This window comes from Centropristis striata, chromosome 13, assembly GCF_030273125.1.
Source record: "Centropristis striata isolate RG_2023a ecotype Rhode Island chromosome 13, C.striata_1.0, whole genome shotgun sequence".
NCBI lineage: Eukaryota > Metazoa > Chordata > Actinopteri > Perciformes > Serranidae > Centropristis > Centropristis striata.
Window position 1 is genome coordinate 18,127,892 of NC_081529.1, and position 18,774 is coordinate 18,146,665.

General features: G+C 37.8%; 2 protein-coding genes across 4 annotated transcripts in view; both read right to left on the bottom strand.

Moving 5' to 3' along the window:
- Positions 1–119: 119 nt before the first annotated feature.
- stard3 (StAR-related lipid transfer (START) domain containing 3) lies at positions 120–11,875 on the bottom strand. 2 transcript variants are annotated; one of them, XM_059348016.1, is made up of 15 exons: positions 11,685–11,875; positions 9,185–9,423; positions 9,016–9,093; positions 8,596–8,673; positions 8,427–8,480; positions 7,983–8,100; positions 7,795–7,896; positions 7,620–7,675; positions 7,443–7,535; positions 5,425–5,487; positions 3,993–4,088; positions 3,816–3,895; positions 3,581–3,685; positions 3,388–3,481; positions 120–2,164 (listed from the first exon to the last, which is right to left on the bottom strand). In XM_059348016.1, the coding sequence occupies exons 2-15, from the start codon at positions 9,395–9,397 to the stop codon at positions 2,039–2,041; spliced, it is 1,356 nt and encodes a 451-aa protein (XP_059203999.1). In that variant the 5' UTR covers positions 9,398–9,423; positions 11,685–11,875; the 3' UTR covers positions 120–2,038. The 2 variants fall into 2 exon arrangements, with proteins under 2 accessions (XP_059203999.1, XP_059204000.1); XM_059348017.1 differs by lacking the exon at positions 11,685–11,875 and adding an exon at positions 11,512–11,657.
- A 2,101-nt stretch (positions 11,876–13,976) lies between these two features.
- Positions 13,977–18,774, bottom strand: part of ppp1r1b (protein phosphatase 1, regulatory (inhibitor) subunit 1B) — a 29,817-nt gene continuing 25,019 nt past the window's right edge. For both annotated transcript variants that reach the window (XM_059348339.1, XM_059348340.1), the window contains exon 5: positions 13,977–16,849. In XM_059348339.1, the coding sequence (XP_059204322.1) occupies positions 16,680–16,849 (170 nt within the window). In that variant the 3' untranslated portion in view covers positions 13,977–16,679. The remainder of the gene's footprint in view (positions 16,850–18,774) is intronic.

The window sequence follows — 18,774 nt, forward strand, 5'->3', positions numbered from 1 at the left end:
GGAAAAAAAATCACGCTTTGTCAGGTGTCTGCAAGACGAAAAGCAAACAACTTTTAAAATGCTTGTTTTCTAAATGGAGTTTGGATCAATCAGAGCTTTGCTAGTTAACAGCACTGTCATGAGTTCATATATTTTATTAGACATAAGACACTGGTTAAGACTGAAAAACTGTTGGTCAGTATTCCTGTGATGGCTTTAAATTAATAAGTTTGATGAATCATCTATTGACACTTTCAAAGTATTATAAAAAAAAACTATTATCAAAGAAAACAAGTAATCTAAGCAGGCTTTATATGCATACAAGATAACGTAGCTGAAGGTATTAACCAATGATTTAACAGTATAAAATAAATGCAAATCTAAAGAAAAGGCAGACATGTAATGTTACTGTGATAAAAAGGCACCAAATTGTTGATATCAATTTCATTCATTTGACTTTCTCCCTGTACAGTATGTAGCTAAAATAAATCCTGACAGAGTATTCAGTTAAACCTCAATTGCCACTTGTTTTCGACATTTCAGACTGTGATCACAGTGTTCACAAGTAGATAATACCTGGGCTTACAGAGTAAAATGCCCCAAGGTTGTCTGGCCATGGTGAGTGTGATGTGGTGAATCAGTCACAACATCACATTTAAAGCCATAAATACGCTCCTTCAACGTGTGAACAGCTCAGAAAAGATGTTCCGTGCCTTATATCTCAGGAAAAGGAAGAACAAGTGACTCTCTTTGGTTCAAACTCTGCAGTAATTTGAACCTGAAAACCAGACCTCAGTCTTTCCGGCTGCCATTACAATGATAAATCATGATTTTTTTCGAGGTACAGACTTTGACACGAAGCTAAAAGTTTACATGCTAGAAGTGATTAAAAGGGACAACATGCTTCATGATGTAAGAAATCATAGAAAACCTCATGCAGTGTCCTATCAGGCCTTGAGGGGGAGGCCACAACTTAAGTCCATGGAAATCAATTCAGTACAGATAATTTGATGATATATAATGAGTCAGCTATTTTACCATAAGGCCACTGGAGGTTATTGGCACCAAAGCTAGCTTTAGTAAGTACACAGCAGCCTAATTTATGAACATAATCACCATTGTTTCATCCATCTTAATGAGCTCCATAATGCATTTACAACACAGATTAACAGCCTCCTGATCTGACTCCTGGTTTGACTTCCTGTTTTATCCCAAAGTGCCCTCAGTAATAGCTGAATAAATATCAGATGAGATTTTTTGCACCGTGGGATATGAGGATGATGTCAACCTTTAGAGGCTTTCACTATGTGGAAGTGGTGTCTCCCTCTAGTGGTGATTAGACTACAGGTGACTTCCATCTATCACAGTGTAAAAAGAGAGTAAATTGTGTGACAAAAGCTTTTAAGCATTCAAATTAAATGTTGAAAATATGGCCACTGTGAGGTGCGGATTTGTTTGAGGACAGGTGCACCAAAAGAAACAAGATGGTGCAGGGCAAACACGCACACTAAACAAATAAAGAAAAAAAAGCAGCAAATCAACTGGCTTACAGTTTGTGCAGTAAGATAAGGCTCAGAGAGACAGCTGCTTCATGTTGTTGGACCAGTACTTTTGTAACAAGTGAGACAGATGCCTAAACAGTGAGAATCAATGACTCCCTCATCCATCTTTTTTAGCTTGTTTCAGTAATGATCACCATGCCACAAGATGGCTTAACAGATCCAGGAAAAACTGTTTTTCATTGGACGACGACAGGGACAGAGCAAAATCAATTACAGGTCCAGGTAAAAATATGTGTGATCACGCTTTTAAAAAACAAAGTTTATGGATGAGGAGGAAAATTGTCTTTGAAAGGTGAAAAACTCCTCTTGTGACTGAAATGTGTGGTCACGTCTCACGTTTCTTATCCTTAGAAGTGCAGTCTTCTCAGTCACGGTAGGCAGCACATCCCTTCAGCTGAATGTGCCGCTACGCCCATTTTTTGTTTGTTTTGGGTCCACTCAAGAAGAAAACAGCAGTGCCACCTCTCGACCAGCTGGCGTCCGTCATACGTCCTGCTTTAGACGTGGTGGTGGTGGGAGCGCAGAGATGGCCGCAGCTCAGAAATACGTTGGCGTAGATGGGACATGAATTCAAACATGGTGGCTGCCAGACTCTGGTGGATGAGGTAGCGGGGCAGCCGGCCCTGACCAGACACAAAAAAGGAATTTTAAATTAGCATTTCTTTCACATTATACATTTTTAGTCACTTGAAATCAGTGGTGGAAGTACCTAAGTACATTTACTGAAATATTGTTCTTAAGTACAATTCTTAGGTACTTGTTCTTTACTAGGGTATTTCCATGCTATGTAACTTTACACTTCTACTCCACTACATTTTGAGGCAAATATTGTACTTTTTACTTCACTACATTTAAGCTGACAGCTTTAGTTACTTTTCAGGTCAAAATTTTACAAAGAAACATGATTAATTTAGTGATTTTTCTTTTTTTTTTTCTTCAATTAAACCTCATAACAGTATATTACATAGTCAAAATGACTATTCTTCCACCACTGCTTGTTATATATTATTATTATTATCATATATTGGTGTATACTGTATTTTGTTTTACTTAAAATTGGGATAGCTGTTTATATTCTATAGACAATTAAATATGCATATATTGCTTTGTTCCTACCCCCTTTAAACAACTATATAGGTTTAAGTGGAAAATGTGTTTATTGAGACTGACATCGTGGTTTCATACAGGCTTTTTTTTTTTTGTCTTTGTTACACCATTGCGTAATGAGTCTTAAGGCCTGTTTGCTTTTATCTGTTTGTTTTGTTTTTAAACATGTTGGAAATAAAGATAGTTAATGTATTATTTTTTTTATTACATGTGTGCATTTTAGTAAATTTTTGCATTCATCTTTTTTTTTGCCATATCATGGTTCTATCTTCTATGTTCTGGGGTGTTTTCCCCTTATCCAATGATAAGGAGGAGAACAGAGGGTCCTGTGTGCGCTACAGATTGTAAAGACCCCTGAGGCAAATTTTTGATTTGTGATACTGAGTCATCTAAATAAAACTGAGTCCAAGTGTTTCCTTTTCTTTTCATCTAGCACCATCATCAGGTCAACATTTCAAATTGTTCAGTCACTTTCCCATCAGCCACAGCCGATGACTCTCTTTATCTCAGTTTGTTCTGTTATTCAAATGTTTATCCTTGTTATTTATATAGTTCTGTTCATAGATTATTGTAAGATTACTGATGAAAGCATGTTCAAAACACTCTTTTTGCTCTATTTTCTCCATTTTTCTGCAACAACCACTTTTCTCAACACATACAGTTTTAATTCAGCAATTTCCAAAGGCAAAAGTGATCCTATTTTGCCTGAAATGACTAACTGCAGTGTTGAACTTCTCACCTTCAAGTCAGTGTTGAGGACCCAGATGAAGGTGCAGACGGACGGGTTACTGCTGGACTTGAGGACCACAAACCCTCCTGGACCGTTCTCTCCCCTGCAACCAACAATTAAAGTGGAACAGAAGACAAAAAAGTTTAATAACTCAACTGCACTTTTGTCAAATCGATATGATGTTCGTGGTTCGTAGTCTGACCTGACGTAGCGGCCGACTGGAGGTTTGGCGTCATGGTCTGTTGCCATGCCGGCAGACAGGTAGCAGTCTCGTTTGCGCTCCACCCGTCGAACATTAACAAAGTCCCTAAAGGAAGAAAAATCAATGGCTTGGTCGATTTACTTTATATCAGGCTTAGAGAGAATACGGTAAAAAGATAAAAAGTTGGGAGAAATGGTGCAGATAAGAAAAAGCCACATATTGGAGTGTAATGTACCTGGCAGACACGACTCCCCCTGCTGCTCCAGAGGAGACGTCGTATGACACCAGAGTGTTGTCGTCGACCCTCTGAAGGATCTGAGGAGAAGGCAGGAAGCACCGTCAGACTTTGGCACAACACAATGAAACAGTGAAAAATGTGCAAAAAGAAGAGTAATAAGTAATAAGTTGTCACCTGGCAGGCGGAAACAGTTTTGTTCCACTGGACCATCTTCTCTGGCTGCAGAATCACCTCCTGATACACAAGCTCAGCAGGACACTGCATAAAGGCCTGAACAAAACAATAAAACATATAAACATTTAATACTTTATTGTGGAATTTTACTCCACTTTTATATCATAATATTTCTTTTTAGGACAGTGAAGCTGCAAGCTCTCAGCTTTTCCAAGTTAACTGGTGAGCTGCTGGCTACATGAAGGAAAGTACTTTATCCAAAGTCTATTATCTAGAGTAGATGAAAGTGAGCAAAAAAAAAAATCAAAATCAGTTTTAAGTGTTAGAATAATGGTTACCTTGCTGCTTGACAGCCTTTTCCAATGGGGAACTGAGGATCTTATATCCATGTGTGCTCTTTTTAAAACTACCAGACTCCATTGACAAAAACAGTGATTTTACCTCACAGAACACAGGAGCTGCTGATCTCCCATGGCTTCAATAGGTTAGTTTGTTTGTGTGACTTTGGGGAATCCAAACTAAAACGTGAAAACACCAAAGTAACTAGCACCATCTACACTCTGACATTGGATAAGTACCTCATACAACCCCACTTCATAGAATCTGAACTATCTATTTTTTCTATCTCGAGTTTTTAGCTGCTCATAGTTCTGAGAAACATTTCACGCTGCTGATGCCTGCTGATCGAGAAAGAAAAATATAAACACGACTGAACACATGGCTCATTTAAACACAGCAGAAGTGTGTCTAAACGTTAAAGAAATCTGAGGCTGTGTTGACTGCGACCAGGCTTTGTTTTATCATTTTCAGCAATAACTCCGCAAGTTACAACGGTAAACAGAGCACCACAAAATAGCTTTAAGTTATGCAGCATCCTGTAAACAGTAGGCGTCCTCTGGAATCCTGAAGTCCTTGTGCTGAAGGAACTCCTGCAACATGCCTCTTTTTTCTCAGAGGCTAGTTAGAAAGCAGTGACTTTCTTTAATACCTGATTGAATTTAACACCGCATTTGTCTCAATTATTTCATCACGACGCCCTCTTAAGGTCATTTAAATACATACATGCCCATCAGCTGCTAATTTAATTCAGTTCAGTTTTTAAAGTTATTGTGAAAGCTGCACTGATACAGCCTGACCTACTTTTTTTTCTTTTGCAGCTACAATAATGTAGCACAGAATCACTCATAGACAAAAAGAGTCAATTAGACTGACTAGGGCATTACACAAGCTTAAAAAACAATGCTGATAATGCTTCATACATTTGGAAATATTCACGTAAAACAGCTCAAATATGAATTACTATATCAAGTGTCTAAACATTACCAAAAAATCCAGTATTGTGGGTTTACATTTGACTCATTTGGATCACTACTGCAACACATGTCTGGGGAAAGACAAAGTTTCAAAATGAAAACAGAAACTGCTGATTTACCTTCAATATGAAAGTCTTTCCATGGAAGGGAATCTCCAGAGTGTAGACAGAGTCGCCCATGTCCTGACAAGTAAAAAACAAAAACGGTTAGTGTCACGATGCTTTCCCCTTTCATTTCAGTACTTCTACAGAAAGTTACAGTAAAAGACACAGATCAGCCTTTTGTAGATTGAGAAAAAAACCCTGAGGTGAGCCACATGTAAACCATCCCTGCCTGTGGTGAATAATGTGGTATGGCAAGAGTTTGGTTTCGATAGGTGCTTCAAGATTAGATCTCATTCCAAGCTACTAAAATATGTGGTTTCCCAGGGTCATCACAGATATCTCACTGAATCTTCTGCTTAATTAAGAACAAAGCAAATGTGTGACTAATCAGGCAGTAGGTTACAGTTTTAGTACTCAAAGTTACAAAACTGGATCTGTAAGAATTTAAAACGATACATACACAGTACTGTCTGATCAGTAGAAGATTGGTGCGGCTGTTACTGATATTGGGAGTTTTAAATCAGATGAAGATATATCAGCCACAGCCAAGATGTTGGCATAGACGACAAAAAAATTGGGATGCATTCATCTCATATGGATACTGCGAAAGACTGAAAGCTTTTCCTGGCTTAGTAAGTAAGTGAGTGAGTAAGTAAGTAAGTAAGTCAGTAAGCGAGTAAGTAACTTAGCGCGTAAGTAAGTGAGGAAGTAAGTAAGTAAGCGAGTAAGTAAGTAAATAAGCGAGTAAGTAAATAAGCGAATAAGTAAGCGAGTAAGTAAGTAAATCAGTAAGTGAGTCAGTAAATAAGCAAATAAGTAAGCGAGTAAGTAAGTAAATCAGTATGTGAGTCAGTAAATAAGCAAATAAGTAAGCAAGTAAGTAAGTAAGCGAATAAGTGAGTAAGTAAATAAGCGAATATGTAAGCGAGTAAGTAATTAAGCGAGTAAGTAAGTAAGAGAGTGAGTAAGTAAGCGAGTCACTAAGTAAATAAGCGACTAAGTAAGTAAATAAGCGAATAAGTAAGTAAGCGAGTAAGTAAGTAAGCGAGTAAGTAAGCAAGCAAGTAAGTAAGAGAGTAAGTAAGTAAGTAAGTAAGCAAGTAACAAGTAAATAAGCGAATAAGTAAGTAAGTAAGCGAGTAAGTAAATAAGCGAATAAATAAGTACGCGAGTAAGTAAGTAAAAGAGTAAGTAAGGGAGTAAGTAAGAAAAGGAGTAAGTAAGTAAAATAGTAAGACAGTGAGTAAGTAAGTAATAAGTAAGTATATTTATAAAGCACCCTTCGAGATGTCACAAAAGTAATTTACAGGGCAAAATAAACATGCATTCAAATAAACACAAAGAAGAAGAAAACACTAAAATAGACAATTACACAAAGGCTAGTCTAAACAAATGAGTCTTAAGCTGCTTTTCAAGGTTGTCCACAGAGTCCACAGATCTTTACACCAAAGGGAGAGAGTTCCAAAGTTAAGAAGCCACAACTGCAAAAGCACAGTCTCCCTTTGTCCTGAGTCAAGATCAGGGGGCAACCAGCAAATCCTGATCGATAATAAGCTTAATCATCTACTTGTTTGCATGGCTGGAATGTTCTTTTATACGCAAGATACATAGTATTACAGTGTAAAAATCTACTATCTATCTACTCAGTGCTCTGCGGTGGACAAACTTATTTTTGTATGCAGAAATTTCTTACTTATGTCATTACTTATCAGCTGACATAAAACACCACTACAAACATCTCTAAAATATGCTAATGTAGGAAGACATATAGGTCTAACTGTTAATACTAAATTCCAATCCATTAAATTGCAATTAAACCACAAACCTTCATATGAATGTAGCAGAAACGATTTTGGTGGCTTGATACTTTGTCTACACTGGATGTTTAGCAAAAAAGCAGAACATTAGCAGCACAGCTTCATTCCTTTGTCAGTCCCACATATGCATTTCTGCACTTCATTGTTAACCAAAGAGGAAGAGAAGACATTTCTCTATTGCGTAAATCAAATGTTGAAGCTAAATCACATACTCACATTGTTTTTCTCATACTTCCAGTTCTCCTCCTGGGTTAGGATCTGTTCGACTACAGACATAGCCTCACGCCCCTGTCTGACGTACTCCTTCTCCTGGAAACAAAAGAGAGGAGGACAGAAAATCATCAGTCATGATCATGTGAGGAGCATAAAGACTCTTCGGAGTGATGCAGGTACCTGTGCAGTGACAGCTCTGCGTCCAAGACCCTCCTCATCCAGATCCTCCTCGGATCCTGAAGACACAAGTTCAGAGGCAAAACTCAAACTGTGGCTCAAATAATGAATGTACAAACAAAACGGAAAGAATGAACCCATTGAAGTGCATACACAGGAACTCATTTATAGACATCACCTGCGACAGATTCAGGTGGAGAGTAAAACTGTCCGTCTGAAACAGCACGGGGGTAGATCATGGGGGCTCGTTCACAGGCTGCGTTGATCGCCGCCAGGTAGGCTGAGGAGAAAATAGTTTTTTAAAAAAAAAGGAGAAACATATTCCTGTGGACTCATGTTCAGACTTGTCAGGATCATTTCTCTCACCTCTCTCATCTTCAGCCTCCTGAGTGAGCACCTTGAAGTCAAGAAACCAAGTTTCGAGCCAGGCCACCACAAACGAAGTGATGGGGATCACGTAGCCAAAGGCATTCCGGTACAGCAGCTGTGTGGAGACAGAAAATGTGTCAACCTGATGCTCCAGCGTATTAAACCAATGTTTTAATAAGTTGTATGTGTGGTTGTATTTATGCTGGTTTACTTCCCCATTGAGAGATATCAAGTAAGGTAGGAGGTAAGGTAAGAGGTAAGAGAGCTGTACAGGGCATTAAAATCATAAAAACTCTTATCAGCTCATCGTCCGGTCAGGCAGCAGATTACTGGTATAAATGCAGAAGTGAAAGAAGCCTCTGTGGTTTTAGTGACATGCATGCACTTTACAATATGTACACAAGTGTGACAGTGTAGCGGAGACAGGAAGGAGAAACTCACATTAGAAATGATGACCTTTAGTACGAGGAAGACGCTGGTCACTAGAGTGGTAACCTGTGGGTGGAGGATGGAGGATTTAGACTTGGGTTATAATTCACATCCAGATCTGCCAATGAGAGATATATATCATTATTTCAGCGTGTGTTTCACTGTGACTGAGCTCACTTACCGCAATAACCCACCAGTGCCTCAACCGAAAGGCAGCGTAACCCAGTTGTAGACACAGGAAACGAAACACGGCAAGGAGCTGAGACAAGGAGGAAGGAACAGAAAAGGAAAATGACCTCAGGCCTTTCAATGTTATCGCTTGGTGTAAACTTGTTGACATATGTTAACATTTCCTCTTCTTGTGTCAATACATGCAGATATGTGACCAATGTTGGCAGCTCATTCAGACACTATAATTCAGGCGATAAAACAATATAAATCACCTGATGAATAAAAGAAGTTACAAGAGCAGGTTTATCACAAGTGTCTGCTCACTCAGAGAGGACAAAGCTTTCCACACAGGATCAGATTGCACACTATGTGCAAGTTATCTACATTGAAATCATATCATTTGTAAACAGACTTGGATTGACCCACTTACAACAATATCAAAGAAGGAAGACCTGTAGTTATAGAGGACAACCTCATTTTTTAAGCTGTCCCAGATTGAGCTGTTGATCTGCAGAAGAAGAGAACAAAGTCTTACCCATCACTTTTGTGGCAAAAAAACCTTTAAGACTTAACATCTTTCTGTTGAACCCAACACTCACATTCAGCTCAATAATCCACAGAAGCGAGATGAAGAGCAGGTCGAACGTCACAAAGAGACAGAAGGTGCGGCGGACGTCAGAGATGGCCCTGCGCTCAGCGGGTGGTAACATCAGGTACGGGGATGGGAGGGACATGGATGTAGAATACGAAGCATTCAGGGAGGCAATGGCAGGGAGGCTGCCGCCGAGCTCCCCATAGTCTCCACCTGGCATTCCTGCGGCGAGACAGGAAACTCCCCCTGCAGAAAAGGGAGATAAAGTCCTTCTGTGTTTATGAGTGTGCATGGAAGGGCTCACCAAATATGGATGTAAAAACACTCCAAAAGCGGAGTATAAAACGCAGTTTATACTGCTTAATGTGTCCGACAGAAGCACATAAACAATGAAATGTGACAGTTTTCATTAAGGTTTGCTCATATTATTTACATTTTAAAAGATTAAGATCCACTATATCTCACTTGTCTTCACCCAGGCAACATCTACATTTAAATATTTGGTGAATAAACCAATAGAGAAGAGTTATGCAACATTTTAATAGACTTGCTTACTAGTCTGCTTCTTGTGTATGCGATTGCAGAAAAAAACTGCAGAGGATACATTCCTTCCTTCTTCACGACTCTTGCTGCTTTGTGTGCAGTCTCATGACATTCCGCACCTAACCAAAGGCCATTTTATCAGGCCTAAGATCCAAAAATCCACATGATCCACTCTCCCTGAATTTAAATATATATTTTGATTGTGTAAAAGTTTTTCTATTACTGTCCTGTTATTTATATTTTTACTGACTTAGATATACGCACAAGAATTCAAATGCCCTTGTACATTTTTGTGCCTGAGCAAATGGCAAATAAAAGTCTTGAATTTTGAATCTTAATGTTCCTTGTTACATTATCTCTGTAGATGTGGTTAAGATAAAAAGTGTTAGCTTTGTTAGCTTTTTGGGGTTTCTACAAAAACAAAAACAGATTTTTCGCTGTTTGTCTGTTGTCAGTGTTACATTTAAGATGTTTATCCACGGAAGATGTTGCCATAAAACAACCAAGACTGCAATCTGGATCACTGGACTGTGTAGACAAACTAATTATGCATCTGGATGTTTGAAAGCTGACACACAATGCAAGATTTAATCTAGTTACAGCTCAGAAATACAAACTATATAGCTTTTATAAGCACATTATGCAACTATCAGTACGGTTTGGCACTTGAGGATTTATTGGAGGTTGCCTAATCTTTGGCATTAGATTTGTTCAGCAGAATAATTGCTTGCAACAGGAAGATAGTCTGTTTTATAGCAACAAGTTTGACCATTGTTAACCAGTGAATCACCATCAGTCGATGCTGAGTGACGTTCAATATCTCAAACTATTTCTAGACAATGAACTTAAGTTAATTAGCCTCATGGGACTTGACCGGTTCATCTACATACCTAAAGTGACTACATTCGTCAGAATTTGGATAAGACATCTTTAAAATTGGAGTTCAGTTTTCTTTCAGCGGTTAAAAGACCCCCGAACTCTCCCTCCTCCTCACTTCTGCTAAAAAAAACAAACCGTCACACTGTTAAAATAATCGCCTAAGTCATTTTTTGTCAAAATTGTTTTGTTTTTTTGGGCCTAAATCATCTCCTCATGACGCCGGCCACCTATGGTAAAATCGCCTACATATTCAGTTGATCAGATAGTGATTTTACCCATAAGATAATGGCCTATGTCAAGTGTGTGACTTAAGCGGATTTATTATGCCTAAGTCAAAATAAAATGTGACTTAAGCAATTTTTGAACATGCCTTTGTGACTTAAGCAAGATATGGCAACACTTTATTTCGAAGGTGTCTACATAAGAGTGACATGAGCGTGTCATAAACATGACATGGGATGTGTCATGAACATTAATGACATTTTGAAGTAACATTAATGCTCATGATACTTGTCATGTCATGTTTCTGACAGACTTGTGTGACTCTTATGTAGACACCTTCAAAATGTGTGTGTGACTCTTATGTAGACACCTTATATTCAAAAAGTAATACCACTTGGTGAAGTTTTTAGTGTTTCCTTCAAAACTTGAAAAAATGGGCGATTATTTTAACGGGCGATTATTTTAACAGGGTGACGATATGGCACTTCTGTGTCTGTCAAGCAAGCTAACAAGCTAACTCACAATTGACAACCAGCGTTACGGCTAAAAAAACATACACAAAACAACCAACGTGATTGTTGGTACATCTTTATATTTAACTCGTGTAAACAACGAGAATAAAACGAACGGTAACTAGCTAACTAGCCAAACATGTTAGCTGCCACGGTTAGCTTACACTGGCTAACTTACCTTCGTTTCTGAGCAAGTTACTCTCATTTGCTGCGAGAAGAAAAACGCCACACACACATTATGTCTCGAGTGAACAGCTACACAAAGTAACGCTACGAAACAAGGACATTAAGTTACAGTAACCCCGCGTTTAATTATACAGCAAAAACCCAAATTAAAAACATTAAACTTACTTGATTTACCGCATCATCATCGCCGAACGTTACTCTTCCGGTCTGACCTTCCGAAGATTAAATATCACAGCAAGATGTCTCACTGCCAACACGCCGAAAATCACATGACAACCCTAATGCTTTGTTTTCAAATGTGTTTTGGCTGTACAATAACATTTTTACACATTCTCAGACAAAAACAAAACATACAGTATACTTAAGTGAAAACTAACATTTCATAAAAAGCTGCAAACCATGTCAATAGTCATATAAATCAGTGTTTCTCTCTCTCTTCATTGCATCACACTTAAGTACAATTTACAGTTTAAAGTACAATACTTGACTTGAATATTTCCATTTTATGTAACTTTATACTTCTACTCCACTACTTTTCAAGGCAAATATTGTACTTTTTACTCAACTAGATTCAGCCCACAATTTTAGTTACTTTTCTAATCAAGATTTAACATAAAACATGTTTTTTAAATAAAACCTTATACCAGTAGCTATATTAAGTAGTATGCGTCATGAATGCATCAATACAAATAATGTTAGTATAATTAGATTGTATAATACAATATATAGTGACTTATGCATAATCACCCATTTTTAAAAGTTAAAATTGGAATTATGTGCAAAATTAAACACTTGATATCGGTGCATTGTAAGACTACATTTTGTGGCAAAAAAATAAAAATAAAAATCAGTCTGAAACAATGTGTAGGCCTATAGCCCTTTAACTTTTGCTATAAAAGAGGAAAATTCGCAATATTAACCAAAGTTATTCGTTATAATATGAAATATATGCAAAACCGAACTTTTTATGGGAAGACATCTCCTGTACGTTAAACAGAGAGGATATATTTTGTGGAAGGCTGAAAATACAGACTGAAAGGATGTGTGTCTCCCTATAAGGAAAATAATAACTTATCTTCATTCACCACGGTTATCAGTGATAGTATGAAATATTTGCAAAATTGAACTTTTTATGGTAGGACATCATCTGTGCATTATAGATAGGTGATACTGACTGCCTGTTCGACATGGGAACATAATCACTCTGTGTTATGAAAGGCTATGATAATGATGATTGTTGTTGTTGTTATTATTATTATTTAATGTTTTATTAATGTATTATTTACTGCACATTTCGAGTCCCGTGGAGATAATTGAGGCAAACAGTATCCACTGCGTATCAACGTCTGATTTACAGCCTGTTGATCTTAATCGTCCAAATGTTGCTTTATACCGTTGTCAAATTATCATGAGAGAAACTTTATATCCGTGCAATAAATAGGCCTAAAAATCATTAACATGTACTAAGCTTTTGTTTTGATAGATGAGAGAGGCGGTACTCTGCAAAACCTCGTTGACAAAACAACGATACTTTAACAATAAACAATCCATATTTTTCTATTTTAATTTATTTAGGTGAATACATCGCTGAATGCATGCGCGCTCCCGGGACCAGGGGCGCACTTCCTATCAGGGTATTGCTGTGTTTTATGGGAACAGAAATTTTACGCTGCAAACCTCCAAACACAGTGGCCATTTTAAAGCCAAGCTGCCGCAGCAACATGTATCAATCATAGACTGTATAAAATGTATAAATGTCTCAAATAAACAAGCCAAAATCACGGGACCGTTGCCAACTCTGTCAAACAGCGCAAGAGAATACATCGCTTTGACTTCCGGTTTCGCATAGCAAGACGAAGTGTATTATTAACACATTACACGTTACCTGTTCACTAAGAAATATCATAAACAAAATTATAAATACGAATATTGGCATACTTAGTTACTTAGAGCTGTTTTTAAAACTTTCTGAAATAGTACAAACATTTAGTAGAATGCAATTGTGACTGTATGTGCACAATAATTACATTTTGATGACATGTTTAGACCTATTAGACCTCACTAATGAATGACTTTTTGTTAGTTAACATTTTAATCCTTTGTATCCATACAACTGTATAAATATAAAGACCTAAAGCTAGGTTATTAACTATTAACTATTTTACTAAGGTGAAATGCCCTTTTTAAAAAGGATTTTTGCATTAAAATGAAGTTAAGAAAAACTAAGTTGACCAAGTGTGATAAATCCAGGCTACAAATATTCCCTATAATCTATGGTGATCCATATTTTAAATACAAAGTTTGTTTTTTGCAGTACTAATTAAGCATTAATATGTTGATCAGATTGTTTCAGTGTTTGTGACAAGGACTGGAAAGGGATTTGTGGAACATTACAAAATTAATGGACAAATCCAGATTTCAGCCTCTCTCTCATTCACACACAATACGTGCAGATCATTTTAAAGGAGAAAAGGATAAACTGTTTATTTTGATATCATATTGTTGCTCACTTTATAACAACCACATCACATTGAGAAACAAGAGAATGGAAAAAAATAAAATAAAAATAAAGACAGAATAAGCATAAAGAGTTCATACATGTCTTTCCATGGTTGTCTTCTTCTTACCCAGGATGAAGAGGGGAGGTGGACAGAGCGGAGGAGGGAGGACAGCGTCGGCTGCGGAGCCTCGTCCAGTCGCCCCACTACTTGGGCAGGTCAGAGGTCAAAGTTTCACACAGTTTTTATATACAAACCACAGCCCAGATGATACAAAGAGCAAGATTTATTCATCCTGTGCTGCAAATGGAAACCTTCTTATACATCAAAGCCTGTATTTTCAATTAAACTGTAAATTACATGAGATAAAGACTGACTAAAACACTCATACATTGTTGTTAACTCCAAGAAAAGAGAAACCAAGTGAATATCTGTGGTAAAAAGACCTAGTGCAGTTACCTTTCAGCCATAAAGTAGCCGCAGTGACTGGTTTCAGGCTTGTGAGTTGGATACAGACAGTAGAAACAGGACAGATCTGGGCTGGACATTAGATTAGAAAAATAGCTCTTACAACAGATATAGAATTAAAAAGATGAAGATAGAAAAGCGTTAACATACAAAAGGGAATCTGTGAGCATTGAGGAATCCCAAATGAGTCAACTGTATTGGGTTTTAAATCACATTTTTCTTCATTTCTTAATATGACGTCAGTTCACAATGAATCCAGCTTAAACGTGTGATGCATGGAGGCGAAGGTTGGGTTATTCAAAATAAAATTAGAGGTAGCTTTGCCCTTTAAAGATTCATTTTTAAGTATACTCAAATATGAAAAGTGTGCTATGGAATACCAACACACAGACACTCATTTGCTCATGGATTTAACATAACTATAGACAAAACAATTTGTTGCTTATCACTGAAACTTACATAAAGTGATACTCCACCTAATTTTTTTTGTATTTTTAGAACATTTATTACAGATTCACTCAATTTTGATTGACGTATTGGAGAATATTTCTAAGCAGAATAAAAGCAGGTTGTATAGAAATGGTATGAGAAAGTGGGCATTTTTAGACCATGAAAATTTCTATTATTGTAACAAACATGAAGTAAATTTGTTTGAATTTTAAAAAAATGACCCCATAGGTCACTTGTTAGTATACATTAAGACCCATATTTTTGTTTATTATTTGGGCAACCTCAAGTGGCAAAGCAGGAAGTCAGGTGATGTAGTATAAAAGCGGCAAAGTCCGCACACAGAGGAGACCTTTGACCTAGGAGACCGCTGTTTGTGTCCCGTGTGAAGTCAATGCTGAATATTTTAACTTAAATAAGCAAATTAACTAATGCAGCCTATTTCACTTACATCATGTAAGATATTTAACCAACGTAACTTGTGTCTCATATGTAACTTACAAACATATTTATTTAAACCAAAACCTTGGATTTTTTCCTGACCTGACCAAGTAGTTTTGATGTCTAATCCCAACCAACTGTGACCTTTCACAACCTATTTTAAAACTGTGACTGTCTAGGTATGAGGGTGTGTAAATTTAGGAAACACTCCTGCATGTCATATTGGAGGGAAGGAAAAAACCCTCATATGCTGATATATGGCTGTATGGCTTGGAGGACTTGTTGAAAGTTGACCACATCCCTTTTGCAAACCATCTTTCAAGCTGTTAAGAGGTCCACAGGATTTCAGTATGTGGTTACTTAACACAGCTCTGATACAGTGTGAGGAAACTGAAGAATAAAGAGTTGGGCTGATATCATGAGATAATTTTAAATTAAATGAATTAATGCTACATTGCTTCCTGCAAATCCCTTGTGCTTAGGTTGGCATTTTGACTCCCACATGGGAATGGCTGACCCCGCCACTAAAAAAGAGGAACTACAGTATAGAACTGAATGACCAAACTGAATTGACGACCATAACAAGCATTAAAACTGGATTTCGCTCCATGAAAAATATTAAGGATTATAACTTTAAGTACTTAATACAAGGCAGATATTAGCTGGAGTATCACTTTAAACTTGCTGTTCTTACTTTCACCACAAGATAGCAGTGCATGCACATTTAATCTCAGGGTAAAACAATGAATATGCTGCAAATCAGAAAAATGAAAATAAAGTGGAACACACACATTTAAAGACCTTCAAGTATTTTTGAAAGGGTCATACCAGAGAGAGTCTTTGTTGAAAATGTGCCCAAGAGAGTTTACATGTGTGAGTGAGACTATTGTGGTAATTATGGCCCTGTTTAAAGGAACATTAGCTCTGTGCAGAAGCATTGAGGGGAAGGGAGGACTGGTCTTACAGGATGTTTGGTCGTGTTGACCTTGTTGGCCCCTCCACTCTGGTTATAAACAAAGGGACATGAGGGCCAAGGTGGCGTCTGTATTCTGCTCTGTCAGTAGATCACTCCTCACCTGCTCATAAAGGCTGACTTCTTACACACAAACTGCCTCTCTGTCCTCTCTTTAATCCACCTGTACCTTTCAATCTTTAGAGGTGAAGTACAGAGATCTTTGCTCATGTTTGATTTCCCGGATCTATCATTCAGATCTCACTCTTCAGATTTTAACCATTTGACAAAACACCTTCACTCCTCCCAGTAATTCCCTGCAAATGTTTGCCCCTCTCTCTCTCCCTCTCTCTCTCAGTTACTCCCTCGGCTGTTCTCCTGTGTCGTTTCCTTGATTTTGCCCCTTTCTTCCTCCTCGTCCTCCTCGTCCTCCTCTTCCTCCTGTGCTGCTTGGATCTGCCTGGCCGTCTCTCTCACGCTGGCAAACCTGACTGATTGCCCGGTGGTCGCAGTCTCTTGGTGATCTGAGGAGACAAAGATCGTCAAAACAAGCTGTAAAACCACAACAACAAGTTCTGCTTTTGGTTATTACAACCATTGATATCAAGGTAACACAAGTATCATATGAAGTTCTTATTTCTGGAGTTAGTTTAAGGGAAAGAGATGAGTGGTGGGCAGGAAGACACAAGACAGTAGAGCTGGAACAATTACCCAATTATTCGATTAGTGACTTAACAAACAGAACTGGCAAATAGTTTGATAATTTACTAATTGTTTACCTCTTAAAACTCACCCAGGTGCTTGATCTGTATAATCTACGTATAGTAAAGATACAACCATAACTCATCTTTTATAGCTTTGGACAAGATTGTGGAGACCATTGACACCACAAACTAAAAATTCCCTATCTCCCAAAAGTCTAGACCTAGAGGTCTGGAATTTTATCAAGGTATGGTTGACAAGATGTAGAAGTTATGTGGTGATTTGCATAGTTTTGGCATAAAGCATGCCCTAGTTATTGCTATTCACGTATAAATTCATGGACAAGGCCAATTGAGCCATGTTTGAACTGATGCAGTTTAGGTTGTGTTTGAGCCATATGCTAAACATCCACATTTTCAGAAACTTTCAGAATTTTACATTTCAAATGAAGCCTCAAACATGCATATTAACCTTACACTGCCTTCTGTTTAGGCTTTTCCATTTGGGTCTGCCAAAATCCCAGAAAACTAAAAAAAAAAAAAAAATGGGTGGTTGTTCAAAGGCTAAAAAATATTTTAAAGCAAAAATGCCAAAATGTTGCTGCTTTTCTAGTCTACTATGATGGAAGAGTTTTGGCCCTATTTTCTGACATTTTATAAACAAAATGATTATTGGATTATTTGAGAAAATAGCTGGCAGATGACAAAGATGATAAAAACAATAGTTGTTTGTCAGTCAGTTGTGGTGCTCATTGACATATTTTCTCTGGGTACAGGAAGGCAAACATTGTTTAAAATATTAAATACTTTTATTTCTAATCATAATTGATTTAGTGTTAATCAGAACCATATAGATTGAGCTTCAGGAGCACACTTGATGAGACTGAGAGGGCGACTGGGCTTGTCTTGAAAAGGTTTTACATTGTCACAAGATTGACATCTGATGATAAACACTTGATAATATAAAACTCGTTCCCCTTGATTCGTCTTGTGTTTGTGATAAAAACAGGTCAAGCCCCAACTGTGTGACTTGACTGAAAGAACAGATGAACTGTAATCAAAAGACCCGTTCCAGATCTTTCAGCATCCCGTTTGGGTGCTTTGTGTTACACGAGGCTTCCACAAAGGGATTTATTGAGCGAGCCTGTCAGCTGTGCCGACAGAGCAGTAACTCTAAATGAAATGTTCTCATGTGATATAATTCACAGACATAATTTTCAGAGCTATTTTTTAAAAATTCTTATGGCGATCTGACTCGCAGATATTTTGTTACTGCACGTAATTCAATCTAAGTCAAAAACACTAAATTTAAAATAAAAGAAGAGGAGTTGATTCATAGGAGTAGAATACAGAGCAGGAGCCGCAGACAACCGGCTCTGTGTGCTTGTTAAACCTGTCTGGCCTCTCTGACTGCTATAGGTGTTGTGTCCGGGCCTTTTGGCAGCTCCAGTGTTCCCTCTGACAGATTTGGGGTGCGAGACAGCGAGCTAATATGACAGCGGGGTTGTCTCAACCCACAGAGCGTTATCTGTACTGCTGGTCGGCCCACATGGAGCTGACATTACCAAGAAAACTGCAGTCGACGTTCCCCGAGAAAACCCTCTGAAAACCTGTTCTCCTGCGAACAAGTAGAGTTTTATGTTATGTTTATTATAGGAGAAAACGCTTTTTAAACAGGTTGAAAGTTGTGGTATTTCTTCCCATTTTACCTCTGCCTGTGCCTACTTGACTTTTGTGTTTCAATTTGT

What these genes read in the sequence shown, in the direction of transcription:
- stard3 (XM_059348016.1), bottom strand. Translation starts at nt 9,397, where the DNA reads ATGCCAGGTGGAGACTATGGGGAGCTCGGCGGCAGCCTCCCTGCCATT. An exon ending in CTTCCTTCTTTGATATTGTT is followed by an intron (nt 8,674 to 9,015) that starts GTAAGTGGGTCA and finishes TCCTTGTCTCAG; the next exon opens with CTCCTTGCCGTGTTTCGTTT. An exon ending in CCAGTCGGCCGCTACGTCAG is followed by an intron (nt 3,482 to 3,580) that starts GTCAGACTACGA and finishes TGTTGGTTGCAG; the next exon opens with GGGAGAGAACGGTCCAGGAG.